The 16,608-nt window shown below is 40.4% G+C and overlaps 1 protein-coding gene across 1 annotated transcript in view; it reads right to left on the reverse strand.

Annotated features, from left to right (window-relative positions):
* CUBN (cubilin) overlaps positions 1-16,608 on the reverse strand; it is a 283,798-nt gene that overhangs the window by 61,486 nt on the left and 205,704 nt on the right. Inside the window, exons 51-57 of the mRNA XM_082385173.1 lie at positions 14,281-14,452; positions 12,972-13,178; positions 11,035-11,184; positions 9,089-9,210; positions 8,317-8,542; positions 6,641-6,828; positions 1,029-1,185 (exon numbers count right to left, since the gene is read on the reverse strand). Coding sequence (XP_082241299.1) covers positions 1,029-1,185; positions 6,641-6,828; positions 8,317-8,542; positions 9,089-9,210; positions 11,035-11,184; positions 12,972-13,178; positions 14,281-14,452 — 1,222 coding nt within the window. The remainder of the gene's footprint in view (positions 1-1,028; positions 1,186-6,640; positions 6,829-8,316; positions 8,543-9,088; positions 9,211-11,034; positions 11,185-12,971; positions 13,179-14,280; positions 14,453-16,608) is intronic.

Consider the following 16,608-nt stretch of genomic DNA (forward strand, 5'->3'; position numbering starts at 1 on the left):
TAGAAAAATATGTTCTTTTCATTACCATTGTAATATGGCTATAAAAATAATACCTGCTTTATAAAAATGGTTGAATTTACTAATCCCAACTCAAAAAATTCTCACATGATTCCCAGGTGTCAGAAATGAAGAGAACTACCTTTTTACCACTAAAATGACATTTGTTTTTATCTAACCACTAACTAGTTAATCCACACACTCCCTATCTATCACATAGATAGAAAATATCAGTATCCTTTTAAACTGATATTAAGACACACACATACACAGACACAATGAACCAAGTGAAGACCTAAAATTAGGTCTGCGGTGGTCTTTTGTTACTGCCTTTACACCCCGCTCTTACTCATGTCTGAAATACCTGTTCACTGCATTATTTCCTCTGATTCCTTTCGTCAGACTTTTTCCTAAACAGTGGCTTGCAAACAGTGGCTACTTGATTTAATTCAGCCAACAAGCACACACACCACTGTGTCTCAGACTTGAAAACCACGTGCCCCACTCTTCTACCTGGTGAGTAGTCGTCAGAGAAGGAAGGGGAAAACCTGAAGGAAGCGGCCCCCTAGGTTGACTGAGCGTGAGAATCACCTGGATGAGAGCTAACATTAAGTCCCCAGCCAGGGGAGTTCTGCATTCCGCTAAGCCTGGGCGGAAGACCGCGTTTTTACAGCCCCAGGTGAGGTCCATGCAGGCAGGCAATGCGCTTCAGGCCCGGCCTGCTGAACGTCTACTAATTATGGCCTCCTGGGCTTCTGCCCAATCCCTGCCCTGAGGCAGATTTTAGGGTTAATTTCAGACATTAGTGACGCGCACTCAGGCCTTCTACATCATTTCTCTACTGCCATCGGTTGGATTCAGTTCCGTTCTTGCTGATGTGGAAGGAAGGGTGCACTCAGGATGAGGTGACCCACCCAGACGCTCCCCATGGACCTCCAGACAAGCCAACCCTGGAGCAGACCCCTCGTCCCCTGCCTGTGGCAGCCACGCCCTTCCAAGGCCCCCTGGGTTCGGTTTTCAGCGCTACTTACGGCTAACGAAGGATGCAGAGAAGCCCTGAGCTGGGACCTCCTGCGACTGGAACACAGCAGTGAAGGCGTTTCTGGGCGTGATGACGGGATCTGGGGCCACGTTCCCGCAGCTCGAGGCTAACAGGGCCTGGTCAGCCTCCTGAGTGCCTGCCCACACCTAGAAAAGCCAGAAACATGACTTAGTGCTCCAGGTTTTCCCCCGTCAATGTTTAATTTGTGCTCAGGCTGGAAAATAATAGCACTCAGGTGTACATAGACTAAACCTAATAGTACATAAAACACACAAATCTGCAATATTTTCTTTTGAGAACCATTTCTTTAGGCTGTTTTATAGTATAGCCCATTCGTGACTCTTGCAAGGAGACTGTTCCTTTTTGTGTATCTAGGCAGTGATTTAAAAAAAAAAAAAAACAACCCTCAATCACTACCCAGTTTCCTCTTGCTTTTTCCTAGTTGACCTGATCTAGCTCAACTTGCTACGTGCCGGGAGAAACAGAGCAGCATGTGTGCTACTGTGGGGTTTACCATTTGTCCTGCATGGCTGGCAAATTGTGGGTTGCAAGTAGAGAAGATTTACGAAGCAAGAAGCCCATGGGAAGAAAGTGGATATGAATTTCAGGTCTACATGTAATTAGCATGAATTGGGATAAATCATGGAAGACTTCCTGGCACTGCTGAATTTTAAGGTTCATTTTGAAGAAAGGATGAGATTCAGTCTCTCTGCAATTCATTAAAGACTGGGTCATCAACTCCCAGGTAGACCCTGGCCACTTTAAAAGAAGCAAATGATGATATGCTCATTTGAAAAATAGTTGCCGGGGAATAAATTGTGAGTATCAAAATTCCAATTTTGATCAAACCAATCCTAAACCAGCCTAGGGAAGGATATTAATCATAGAATCACGTTTAAATGCAAATTCCAACTGTGAAAGGAGCTGTTGTGGAGCAGCTGAGAGTGTGTAGAAGGGGCTTTGCCTGACTTCAATCAAGAGAGGCCTGAAGAAGCCCCAGGGGCAGCAAGGGGCAGGGCTAGTTCAAACAGCGAAATCTGAGTCAGGAGTGAGGCGGGGCTGCAGAGTCAGTGCAAGCCCCACGGCATGTCAGGGGTCCGGGCCACATCCTGAGCAGGACAAGGGGCCTCCAGGAGGCTTGAAGCTCAAAGAGGAGACGAGAAGGAAAAGAGGGGACGCTGGGAGATCAGCCAGGAGGTAGTAGTGTGGTAGTTCAGGCAAGAGATCACAGTATCTACAGTGTTGAGTCACTCAAGGAAAATACTGATATTAGGTAATAAATGCACGTTATTGGGGAAAAAGCACTGTTAAACTCGTTTAACCAGTGAGTCTCAACCGGGAGCAATTTTGCCCTTCCCGGGGGCATCTGGGGATGTCTGCAAGTGTTTTCAATTGTCACGTCTGGTGTGGGCGTGGCATGTAGTGGGGAGGAGCCAGGGCTGCCGCCGAGCGTCCTATGATGCCCCGCCCCAAACCCCCAGCTAAGAATTCTCTAGCCCGGGAAGGCAGGAAGGTAATTGGGTTTGGATTAGTCTTACTGGACTGTTCAACATTCCCTTCACATCAAATTACTCATTCTGAACGTATCACTCTCAGGACAATTCCTCAAACAAAGCAATCACACACCAGGCCCTTACAAACGTTTCTATTAGCAAATCAGCCCAGGGAAGAGGTGCGAGGTAACATCAGTTCAGAGCCCCATCGGCTCTTTAAAGTCATATTTCGGGCTTCCCTGGTGGCGCAGAGGTTGAGAATCTGCCTGCCAATGCAGGGGACACTGGTTCGAGCCCTGGTCTGGGAAGATCCCACATGCCGCGGAGCAACTGGGCCCGTGAGCCACAACTACTGAGCCTGCGCGTCTGGAGCCTGTGCTCCGCAACAAGAGAGGCCGCGATAGTGAGAAGCCCGCGCACCGCCATGAAGAGTGGCCCCCCGCTTGCCACAACTAGAGAAAGCCCTCGCACAGAAACGAAGACCCAACACAGCCAAAAATAAATAAATAAATAAAAATAAATTTAGAAAAGTAGCTATAAAGTCATATTTCAATTGATTCTCAAACACTGCGAATCCTGCTGTTAATCATCTTACTGAAGTCCAATTATATTTGCCATTTATGAGATATGGGAGGTGCCTGGGACTGGAGCTGCTGAGAACAAAAGCAAAGATATTCTGCCAAATCAAAAGATCAAAAAAAGGTCAGGAAAGAAGTGCACACCTCCTGTTTTCCCTAATATCCCCTTTATGTCGCCTGACCCCCTTCCTTTAACTATCCAGGGAAACAGTATACAGAAGTTTTCTAACCACATTCTGTTAAATTGTAAACATGACTTACTGAGAGAGAGATCTGCATATGCTATTTTTACAAACATCACTCAAGAGGTGAAGTGATAAGAGCTAAAACTTTTAGGAAAGAATCTCCAGTTCTTTAACAAAGAACTTCAAGAACCCTCACGGGCTTACACTTTTCTGAAGTCATTAATTATGGATCTGACATCTCTACCTTTTGGCTCAAGAACACGGGTGTTATAATGATAATAATGGTAAAGAGTTGTTAAATATTCATCGATACCTGTCAGTCAAGATCTCATTTCATTGGCTCTATGACCTAGAACTCATTTAAATGATATTGGACCTACAAAATGTTACAAAACTGTCAAAAACTTTCTGACATTTCTTAAGGTTTGTACAATTCAGCCTGGCTTCAGGTGATATTTAATCACTCAAGCAATTTAAAAAAAACGTTTACTGAGTATCTGCAGATTCACACGCAGTTGTAAGATACAGAGAAATCCCCTGTATCCATTTCCCAGATTCCTCCAACAATGACAGCTTGTAAAACTGTAATATAACATCATAACCAGGACGCTGACTCGACACGGTCCACCCATCTTACTCCGTTTCCCAGGCTCACGCACGTGTGTGTGTATTCGGTTACATACAAGCTTATACCACCACATTCAAGACACCAAGCAGCTCCAACACTGAGGTTCCCTAGAGTTGCCCTTTTATAACCACACACGACTCATTCCCACACTCACATCTTGCTAACCTCTGGTAGTCTGTCCTCTGTTTCTAAGCATTGTCATTTCAAAAATATTATGTAAATGGAATAAGAGAGTATGTAACCTTTCGGGATTGACTTTTTTCACTTGGTTTAATTCCCTGGTGATTTGTTCAGATCGTTAGCCTGTCAAAAGTTTGTTTATTTCTACCGAGGAGTTGTACTCCACAGTATGGAGGTACCAGAGTTCACTGAACTATTCAACTGTTGAAGGACATGTGCACCGATTCCAGTCTTTGTCTATTGCCTATAAAGCTGCTATGAACATTTGTGCACAGGTTTTTGTGCAGACATAGTTTACATTACTCTGGGATAAATGCCCGGGAGTATACTTGCTGTATCTTATGGTAAGTGCGTGTTTAGTTTTATAAGAAACTGCCAAACTATTTTTCAGAGTGGTGTGCCATTTTACGTTCCCACTGGCAATGAATAAGTGACACAGCTTCGCTGCAAGCTTGGCAGGATTTGGTGTTGTCACTGTTTTTTATTCTGGGCAGTCTGACAGGTGTGTGGCAATCATTGTGGTTTTAAGTCTCATTTTTCCTAATGGCTAGTGATGTTGAACATCTTTTCGTATGTTTATTCACCACCCGAATATCCTCTTCGGTGAAATATCTGTTCATATCTTTTGCCCATATTCTAATTGGGCTCTGTATTTTTACTGTTGGGTGTGAGAGTTCTGTCTATACTTTAGATAGTAGTCTGTTGTCAGGTAAGTGCTTTGGAAATCTTTTCTCCCAGTTTGTAGCTTGTCTTTTCATCTCTTTACAGAGCAAAATATTTTTAATTTTGATATGGTAAAATTTATTAATTTCTCCTTTTACGGATTATTCTTTTGATGTTTAGTCTAAGAACTTTTCATCCATCTCTAGGTCCCTAAGATTTTCTGTTCTTTTTCTTCTCAAAGTTTATAGCTGTATATTTACATTTAGGTTTATGGTCTATTTTGAGTTAATTTTTGTATAAGGTTTGAGGTTAAGGGTTGCTTGCTGGAGCTGGGCCCCTCTTGCTTGTCATGTTTACCCACCTCAGTATCTCTTGGCAAAAACTGGAGTCTCAGGCCCAGCAGGGAAAGAGTGTGTTTCCCAGGCCACTGAGTTTTGTCAGAGTTCCAGATGGATCCCACCCGCCAGTGGTTCAGCCTTGCCTCCTGTCAGAGGGATTCCCGTTCCATCCAGAGGAGAAATGGGACTGCATAACTTTTCACATTCCATTTTTACAACTGAAGAACTTGAAAGACTTTACTTTGTCTATATATTTGATGTTGACTCAATTCCTGAGAGAGTTCATTTGTTTCATGAAAAAAGCAGTTAGGAAAAGTGTATACGATGTTTTGTTTTCCATGTATTATATACAAGTCTAGGATTTTTATTGCAACAGCATGCATGGATCAGTTAGATATAAAACATAATTTGAGAGATGATGTAAAATAATAACAACATTGACAATACAAGCCACTTCTACTCATTAGGTGGTTTCATATTCCAAGCACGGAGCACTATTTATGTTATTATATCATATTACCTCTAATGCTTAAAACAGTCCTACTAAAGTAGGAATTATTCTCTTCATTTTACAGCTGAGTAATTTAAAGCCCAAATGTGTAACTGGCTCATAGAGGAACATGCACGTGGTAAATGCAAGAGATGCGGAGTCCAGGCGAATGTTCTTTCCCCTAAAAGGTGTATGTCCCCTTAGCGATAGAACACATGAGATATAAAATAGCACAGATGGAATGAATTTGTAATACAGTTATCACGGTCATAAGTCAATGAATAGTGATGTCAGGGCCACAGGAGCAGTATTTACAACTGGAGAGGAAGAGAGCCTTACTGACTGACCCATGGCCATGATTTTACATGGATGGGTCCCTCACGGTCTGGTCAGCTTGTGGGCGCTTAAGGCTCAGGTGAAGGCTGGCACTAGTACATGTCTAGCCTTCTGTAACTTTTATAGGATACTCTAAATATTGCCTGTCACGGTGACTTTGATTCATTTTGTCCTTGAGGGTCTATTAGAAAGAAAGAAAATAGAAAAGAAAGAGAAAATGAGAAAGAAAGAAAGAGAGAGAGAGAGGGAGGGAGGGAGGGAGGGAGGAAGGAAGGAAGGAAGAAAGAAAGAAAGAAAGAAAGAAAGAAAGAAAGAAAGAAAGAAAGAAAGAAAGAGAGAAAGAGAGAGAGAGAGGGAGGGAGGGAGGAAGGAAGGAAGGAAGGAAGGGAGGAAGAAAGAAATCTGCCCTTCTCTCTTTAGTTTCTATAGAAAGGAAGAACAGTAAATGCTCATGAGAATTTAATAAGGTGAGACAATCTCCTAAATTAAGTGTCTTTGCTTATGTATTAGCAAATGAAAGTCACAGGGCAATGTGTGTTGTGGTTCAAATTTTAACTCCTAGTGGTTGAGGTTTCTCACTTTTTCATTCAAGAAATCCAAGCAGCAAAATTGTCCTTCTCCTCCTTTGAGAGGCAATGAGTCATTTCTAGTCTAAACGTTTACGTTCCTGCAACCAGCTTGGCTCCAATTAAATATACAAGTGCACTGACCTTCACAAAGCTGTTCCGACACTGTCCGTCCCCACTGGGGATGAGGAAGTTGTTGTCAAAGCTGAGCTCCAAGTGTTTACTTTGGTGAGTAATGACTGTCCAGGAACATCTGCTGTTCTCGGGAAAATTCTGAGGCCAGTGGGGGGATCTGATTGTACCATTGTCTAAATGAAGTATTCCACCACAACCTGAAAAATTGTCATGGAAAAAGTCATTACCTTGTGATGAAAATAACAATTTTGGTAACTGAAGACTTCTGGAAAGGACACATTTCTAAATGTGAGATATCAGTGCATCTTTCCTTACATATGAGTCTCTGACCTTCGGGGCAGGTCCACAACAAGGACTCTCAGCAAATGGAAGGTCACTGAAGCCACAGGAGGCTACAGCTGCTACTGTTTCGTTACACCTATACTGAATTCACCTGAGACCATTAATCCTTGCCATGCAGAGGACAGACTTCTATCCTGTCTTCAAACAAGAGCAATAATTTTTACTCCCCTTGAGGCTATGTAGTATTTGTGGCCCAACAATCTCAAGCTTTGTATTTTATTGCCACTAACACATGAGAATACAAGTCTATACTCATCTGCAATTTTACGCTAACATCCTGGACGGGAGAAAATGATTTTGAGGAGGGGAAAATCTTCCATTAAGTAACCTGGTTCATTCATATTGAAATGCCGATGGATGAACAATAAATTACAGGGATTGAAAGCAAGAAAAATCTAGAACTGTTTTGTAATATTAAAGTATGTTCTTAAGAGATGGCAAAAGAAAAAAAAATGAACTCGAAACAAAATGAAGTTAAAGAGTATTCCCTGTATCTTTTGCTTTTAAACTCTTGGAAAACCAGTGGTTCATCTCAGCTCCCCTCTGCTTCAGCAGCACACAGAGAGCTCCCCAAACACCCTGACTCTTCTCGAAATAACTGCCCTGTGTGATGTTGCAAGACTATGATGAGATCCTGACAAAAGTGTCCAATGCAAGTCTTATATTTTCTGGGAATTTCCATGAAATGAAATTTCCATGAAATTTCATAGTTTGCAGGTACAACAAGTAATCTTTTGAAATAGAATCTATCATGTTTTGCCCCATACAGAGCATTCATTCTAAGTCACAAAACTTATCTTGTCACTTTGCTGCTCAAAACTCTTCAAATAGCTCCCCACTGCTCAAGGGATAACATAGAAACCAAGGCTCTCCAGGATGTGGACTACTTATTTTCCTGCCCTCAGCTCACCACTCAGCATTCTGCCTCCATGGTCCAAATATGTTAAACTACTTGTGATTCCAACACATATTTTCTATTACTTGTGATTCCCTAGTTGTACCATGGCCCTTTGCCTGTGGAGACAGCACGGTGAAGCATTAAGATCAAAGTTTCTGGGCTCTGCTGTCTTCATTCAAATCTTGACTCTGCTGATCATCAGCTACACGAGCTGGGCAAATTATCCACCCATTTATCCTGTTTCCACCCATGCAAGTGGAGAAAATGTGCACTGATACTGTGTCTTCCTTACAAGGTTGCTTCATGAGATGTCATGTGTAAACATTTAGAATTGAGTCTGACAGAGAGTAGGTACAAAATGTATACTTGTTGGGCTAGTTAATAAATTTTTAAAATACATCGATGATAAAAGACAGTAAGCGCAGAGAATGTTTCTTTCTTTTACCCAAAGTCTCTGTGTTCCATGTAGCATAAAAGCCACCATTTTGCACCGAATGGTCCGTGTTAAAAATCACCACCAGCTGGTTGGAACCCGACTGGATTGTCCTGGGGTTTGAACTTCCACAGTAGTGTCCTATGATGGGTGATCCGGGGGAACCACCGTTTCTGACTGTGACAGAGTCCCAAGCACAGGTTGCATGGGCTTCAATGTCAAAATCACTGAATGTCAGCTGCAGGAGAAAAGGGAAGAAATGAGGAAACACTCTGAGCTGTAAGTGAGCCTATCTATGTAGAGTTCGACTGAAGTCCTTACACACCCGTTTATTTTGTTTTAATTTATATAATTTTGTATTTATGTCTCTTATTTCATTCTCCCTTGTCCTCCTCTATTTTTTTCTTATTGAAGTTTCTCTTGGAAATTTTGAGAAGGGATATTTCTCCCAGAACGGGAGTCATTAGGGTCATCCTCAGTCCCCTGGGCTGGGATGGCAACTCATATCAAGAACATAAATACATCTCTTTTCTGGATGGGGAACTGTCTTCTATAGAGAGCTTCTCCTGTGCTTGAAAAAGATTGAAAGATATTTCATTCTCCATTAGTTGTAAACTTGTAGATGCCAATGTATATACTCTAATCAGAGAATTTTAGGGAAAAGATGACCTGGATCAAAGCCTATTCTAATCACTTGCTTATTAAAAGAACTCTGTTTCCACACAGGACATGGTACTTTTGTTGTATAATTTCAGAATTATTTTACCCACTAATCAAAACTCACAGTGATGGTGTGGCCTTCTGGGGCTTCCAACAACCAAGAACAGTGGGTCAAACTATCGTAAGAGGCTGGATAGTTGGGGCTTGAGATCACTCCATTCTCACCTATCTGTATTCCACCACAGTCTGAAAGTAGATTGTAAACTTCTAAATAAGAAAGGAAAAAAACCACCAAATTCTGTAAAGCCAAAGTAAATACTACTTATAACCATCATACTTTATGATTTAAAAAAAGGACAATAAATGAATAAATAGATGAAATTGGATGAAAGCAAAGTAAAACTAGATGGAAGATTAGAAATAAACAGAATCCCATATAGTGTTAATCAAATGGAATCACACAGTGAAGGCAGGCTCAAGTTTGACACAAAGGAGAAGGAAGATTATCTGAACCATAAATGGAGAATAATTAGATGAGCATAGAACTGACAGTAAATGCACTAGGAACAAAGTAAAGAACATTGCCTTTCTTAAAAAAACTAGGCCTGTGAAAATAAATGTAAGCTTGAAGAATATGACGAGTACCATAACTAAAGACTTTGTCGTTTGACAACAAGCACATATATTGTAATCAGCTATCAAAGTGTACATTAGTATAGCAAGTTGAAACATGGATACATTTCTAAAGCATGGTATGGTCTGATGTTCCACACAAATAATACTGCTTCCTGAAATCTGACTCTTTTCTTTCAATCTGATAAAGAAAAACCAGCTGGCAACATGGTTGACTGAATAGATAATCAATCTCACTCCTTTCTCCAACCAACCATTTGGTTATAACACAAAGAAATGTTAAATAAAATTATAACCAAAATATATTTGATTCATAGCCCAACTTAATGGAAAGAAAGGAGATCTCTAAGAACTATAAACAATAAATGTACTCAAATTCCAAGGGGTATCTTAAACTGGGAGTATGTCGGTCTAAGAGGATATAGAATCAAGATGTGGGCCCCAGGAGTTGTGTTTTGAGGTTTGATGATCAGGCAAAAAGAGAACATATGGCCTTGGACCTCCACAAAAGCAAGGGCTTTTACATAAAGTTCAGAATCTAAAAGGGCTGCCACATTAGTGAAATGGACTAGAAAAACTCTAATGGCCCAGAGAAGCAGCAAGGAGGAGTACTGTCTGTCTTGGGCTGAATTTTCAGGTACAAACTGAATGTCACAGATACAAATCTAGCACAAAACATTAGCAAATTATGTTTAGTAATATGTCCAAAATACCATGATGGCCAAGTAGGGTCTATCCCAGAAATGAAAGGATGGTTTAACAAGAGAAAAATCTTTTAATACAATTTATCACATTAACACATTAAAGTAGGAAAAAATAGGATCATCTCAATAGATGCAGAAAAACCATTTGCCAAAATCTGACAGTGAAAAAAAACCAAAAAAACAAAAAAACTTTTTGTGCACCATGAATTGAAGAGACTTCCTTTAATGTGATAAGGAGTATTTCTTGAAAACCTAAGAGAAACCAGTATGTTTAACAATGAAATGTTACAGGCATTCACATTAAGGTCAGAAACAAGATGCTGTCATCCTTGCATTTGACATTATGATGGTGGCCTTAGCTAGTGAAATAAGACAAGAAAAAGAAATCAAGAATTGGGATTGAAAGAGAAAAATTGCTATCAATTTGCAGAAGATATGACTGTTTACACAGAAATCCAGAGGTAATTTATAGACAAAATACTAAAACTAATAAGAGTCTAGCAAGATCTGTGGGCTAAAGATTAATGTATTAAAATTTAAAAATTCCTAGATATAGGCAACAACCAGCTAGAAAGTATAATTAAAAATGTCTCATTGACACTACCAACAAAACCAATAAATAAACCTAGAAATACATCTAACAAAATATATGCGAGATCTTTATGGAAAATGTCATCAAAAAATTTATGTATTATGTTATTGCCAGAGTTGGAGAGCTTATCATAAGTCTTACCTGTAAAGGAATACTGTGCATGGAATCCAACATGTTCTACACGTTCATTGGTGACAAAGTGTATCCATATCTGAGGATAAGGTATAACCAATGGCATTCTAGGTTCTGAAGCTCCACAAAGTCTCCATATCAGAAGCCCATCAGCATTACCTGAGCAGAATAACACACCAGTGTCACCATATATGTATCTTTTGAAAGATATATCCAATGAATTCAGTAGGAACAAATAATAAAAAAAATTTCAAGCTATTACATTGATGCACATTTAAATTCTGGTTTAATAGCAGACATTTCACAAATCTCCTTTCTATCTTTCTCAACTACAAAGGAAAGAGTGCCTCCAACGGGTAAAAAAGAATGCTTTTTTTGGTATGGGCCTCTTTCTCTATCATAGGTGTCATTTTGTTCCAATTCATGTTTTCATAATTATTGTTTAGCATATCTAAACAGAGACACAACTGTTAGAAAACTTTAAAAAAAACTTTTGGCTGTGCTTTTTTTTTTTTAAGGCGTAAAAAACACAATACCAATAGTGACAAAATACATCAGCAAGATAAAAGTGATAATTACCTAAAATTTTAATAATTTCTTCACTGTAGTTAATCTACTAAAATGAATGGGATATTCCATACTCAAGCTAAGAACTATCAGATTCGGAGCTGAGTATTTTTGTGAATATTATTTTCACAGTAATTTGATGAACATTTATTGCTCACACTCATCTCCTCACTGTTTAGTCTTGTCAGACAACATCACTGACCTTAAAAGTCAACAAAATATAGTATTCTAACTGTCTCTAAAACGAGGGAATCGAGAGAAGATTGCATTTAACTGAATGAAATTTGATAGATAGCTGTTCTGTTTGATTCTATAAGCCAGTGGTTTTGAACCAAGCGGAGGGCGTGAGGATTTATCAGAATCCTATGGAGAACATTCTCAAACTACAACTTCCATTTCCCTCATAAGCCTTTTCTAGGTTCATCTACCTCTAAGAGGCCAGATGATTCTTCTGCTGAGGCAGTTGGTCTGTGACCATAAACTTTATCAAATTCTCTTTCTGCCCTCCATGTTCCCAAAGCCAGCAGCAATTTCTATAGTCGCCCCAGTACGTTGTCACCAGCAAACTGCATTAGCGTTCAGCCTCCTTTTCTTTAAATTTTGCAATAACATGGAACCCAGTGAGCCTTAGACAGCATAGCTGATATATTGATATACTGTTACTTTTCTCCTTCCTTTTTTTTTTTCTTTAGGGGGAAAAGAGTGTCAATGTAACACTGGGGACAATTCAATGGATAACTTGTGCTTCCACTATAGGAAAGAACTAAAATGGATTTATCAGCCATGAATGCAGATTTTTAAAAAATTCTTAAGATGATTATAGTTTACCAGGTATAGCTCAATCTATTTCTATCATGAAAACAAAGACAAACTTGACTGCTTCGGGGATAATTTCCCAACCAGCTTCTATGTGCTTCTCCGTTTAATGCATTGCAAAGTTTCTTTAGACTTCTAAGGCCTAAGGAGAATTCCACGGCCTCCTCTGTGAATCCTGTAAATTCAGGAAACCACCAGCACATTCTGACCATGTTACGTTCTAGTCTCTGAAGAAAGAAGTCTTGAGTAGATGAGAGTTGAAGGGACCACTTGAACTCATTAAGAGAGCAAAGACAAACCGGAATCTCTCCTGGGTAAATGTCACATCAACTGAGACATAGGGTCTAGCTGAAAACACTGATCCACCTCATTCCCCGTTTATAGGGCATGTTGTCCCCAGCTGGGCATGTGCAGAATGATGGCTTTGTCCGAACAACGTTCTTCTGGATCTTATATATAATACATACATTACAGCCCTTTGTCTCCCTTCATTGCTGGTGGCCTCCAGGCGTAAGAAGAAGGCTGCAGGTGAATGAGAGAACGTGTTCCTTGATTGGACTCACCCGCTCGGAACTCAAGGACATCAAACTGACAGTCCTGGTGACTTTCTAGGTAAAAATCCTCAAAATGAATGTAAATGGAGGAGTTTCCCTGGTTTGGATTGCTGAGCGTCCATTCGCAGTTTAGGTTTCTTGAGTAATTACTGACTCCATCATAGCCAGGAGAAGTAAAGTTTCCCCCAGCGGAATTTGTAAGGGACCCACCACACACTAAGAAAACAGAAGGCAACAGAGAAAGTAGTTGTCAGATCCATGCCATAGCAGAAGATACAAACAAGACAGAAAAAAATAACTACAGCAACCAATGCAGCTCTTTTATTGCTTTGATTTGTTTCTCTAGATGAAGTCGGGGTTGTGGGTGAAGGGCTGGCTCCTCATGCCGCCTACCAAAGTGGTTGCTGTGGATTTAGAAAGAAAGATGCACAAAAGTAAGCAGCTTCTTGATTTTCCTGAAGATGTAGATTAGGTGGGTGGGGTTTGGCTATGTGTCAGTATCTCCTAATGTGAGCCTATTATTCATTAACATTTAATTTAGAGCAATATCTAAATATAATGGTGGTCCTGATGGCAACTGTTTAGCAATCTTCCACCTGACCCGAGAATTTAATTGGATAAAACAGATAATATAACATTGGCATTCCAATGAATTTGCTCCTTTGAATAGGGAACGAATGCTCCTTATATCAATGAAATAACTTAAAGGTTTTAAAAAAATATTCAGTTCCACTCTTCCTAAATTTTAAAGCTCTTAGATAATAACAACAATCCAGAAAGTAGGAGGATATGTAGAATAGAAAGGCTGTATCTTGCTAATTTTAAATGCTCTATATCGTATATGAACCCCTCAGTCACGTACGCTGGAAATCTGTGTAAGGATGGATGGATGGATGCCTGAGAAACAATAAAAGCCGTGTGTCTGCAATTACTTTACTTACTCTCTGGGAGTAAGCTGCCCCTCAAGAGGGAGTTACCCTCTTCCAGGATAAAGGAGTTGACCAAGGGCTGCGGGACTGGCAACCAACTATTACGGCGACACTGCACAGAACTGAGCTAGAAGCTCTTCTAACAGCATTTTTAAAATTTTCTAATTCACAACAGCAGTTTTCTTTCCAGAACTAGAGGTTTTTGTCTTCTGTTTTGGGGGTTTTGGGGTTGGGTTTTCTATCTGGTTATGTTTGTCGTTTGTGGAAGATCCGAGGTGTGACTCTGATCTCTAAAGGGGACGCGGTTGGCTCCACTTCTGTGGGCAGTAGCCGTGGGACACCTGCAGCGCAGACGATAACACAGGTGCATTTATAACATCCTCTGTTACCTGCGTCTTCACTGGACGTATAGGAGGCAGAGAAGCCTCCGTATGGCCTGGATCCATCAGTGGAATAAACCACCTTCATCGCATTTCCCGAAGATTTGATCTCATTGCTGCCATTCACGCTGCTACACAGTTTCTCTAGCTGGGGTGAGTTACTTCTAATGCCATTAAATACCTGTCGGAGAAAACAGTTTAACCTTTAGACACAGTCCATCTGACTGAGTATTGCCTAGGAGGTTACGTTCCCGGACCAGACACAATTCCTTCTAAGAAAACTCTGTGCTAAAATGAATTACTTAACAATATGGGCACTTAGCCCAGTGCCACAAGCCACCATGTTACCCGGAGCACATTTTGTGGCCTCAGGGTCATTGCACTAAAATGGAAGAATTGCAGTCATGCCCTCCTGCCATGTGGTGACGAGTGAAAAACCGCTGTGCTCTTTGCAACTGGAAACTGTGCTCAAAATGTAAAGAAGCTACGCCAACACGCTCACATCTTAGTTCACAGAGTTCACTGGGGGACAGTTTTGTTTAACAATCCATCAGGACCTTTGATATTTGGAAAGAAGGCTTAAATGTTAATCTCTGATGATCTGAAGTACAGAAGAACTCAAATATTTTTAAATGTCATTTTTTTATTGGAGTGTAATTGCTTTACAATGTTGTGCTGGTTTCTGCTGTACAACGAAGTGAATCAGCTATATGTATACATATATCCCCTCCCTCTTGGATTTCCCTCCCACCCAAGTAATTTTAAAAATCAATCTCTATATAATAGTTCTTTCTTAATTAGTTATGCATTCAAAGCTTCAATTTTCTTACTGGTTTGAACTTTTTAAAATGGATTAGAGTATTGTGGACTCCAAAATATTAAACAACTCCAGTTATGCACATAGTTACGATAATTGGCAAAATGTTATTCCACTTCTTTACAAAACGAAGCGAATATTTTAGCACAGCTCAAGAAAGGTCCAGAAGTAAGTAAACAATAATTGATTGAGTGAGTGATAGTCCTGTTTTTAAAAAGGATTTGAATGGCTTACAATTAGAAATAATGAGGCAGAGTATGACGCTAACAGCTGTGGAGAGGGATAATGTATTCCGTAACAAAAGCTGTATGCTTTTTTTGTTTACTGTAATTGATCATTAAATTTTGTTCTTCGGGGGCTTCTGGTTTAAAGTGACTTCCGGCTCATAGGACAGGACACAGCGCTTCCTATCATTTACTGAGCATGGACAAAATGCCAGACTCTGCTAATAACCCATTTGGATTACTTTATCCAATTAGCAAAACAACCTCTCAGACATAAAATATTACCCCTGTTTTCCAGATTAAGACACTAGAATTCAGAAAGATTATGCAATTTGCCAAAGTTCAAAGAGCCAGTAGTAATAAAATTGGGATTCAAATTATCCCTCTGATTCCAAACCATGAAGTAATGCATAAGGAAACGGAAAGTGACAAGTATTTCAATAATTCCAAAAACAGGAATGGGCAACACATTGCCAGAATCAAAACGGATTATTCACAACTAAAAGGCTAATGGAATATGTGCAAAACCATGATCAATGGCCTTTATCCCTTCCCCAACGTCTGCCCTGAGCTCAGAGTCACCATGATGAAAAATTGTGAGGCGTCCATTTATCACGTGAACTCCTGCTTTTAGAAGCAGCAAGAGTGCTGTTTCCACTTTCCTCCTCTACTCCTGTTTACACTCAGAAACCATAACTCCCAGAAAACAGTGGGGTAAGAAGTAGGTATATGAGATTCAGGACAAGCTCTAAAATGTGCTAAAAGCAGGAATAAAAGCAGGCATATGTCTCATCATAGTGCACACGGGATGCTGTGGCTTTTCCTCTCCTCCATCTGGGCACAGAGTGAGATAGGCAGTTGGGTTTGGAGGAATTGGATGCTCGGGTCGCTGGATGAGGCATTAGTCTAGAAGTGGTGCACTCAAAGCCACCCTCAAGCAACCTGTAGATCTTAGGAAGGGTCCCTCTCTTCTCCCTCCCTCCCTTCCTTCCTTCCTTCCTTCCATCTTCCCTCCTTCCCTCCCTCCCACCCCCCCTTTCCTTTCTTCTTTTCAGCCAAGTTCTCAAGTAAATAAAGAGTAAACGAAGGACAAGCCACACCCCCTTGTTTGGAGCAGAGTGAAGAGGAAAAAAAAATAAGCATTGAACCCATAAAAATATACTTCAAAGAAAAGGAATATGGACATTGTATTAAAGATTCAGAAATTTATTCTGAAAGTGATTCTTTGATGTTTTAACCTCCCTGTGGGGAAAAGACCTGTAATATGACATATGTGGTTTCCCCTAACTCAATGGC

This window comes from Balaenoptera borealis (assembly GCF_965194805.1).
Source record: "Balaenoptera borealis genome assembly, chromosome: 3".
NCBI classification, from domain to species: Eukaryota; Metazoa; Chordata; class Mammalia; order Artiodactyla; family Balaenopteridae; genus Balaenoptera; species Balaenoptera borealis.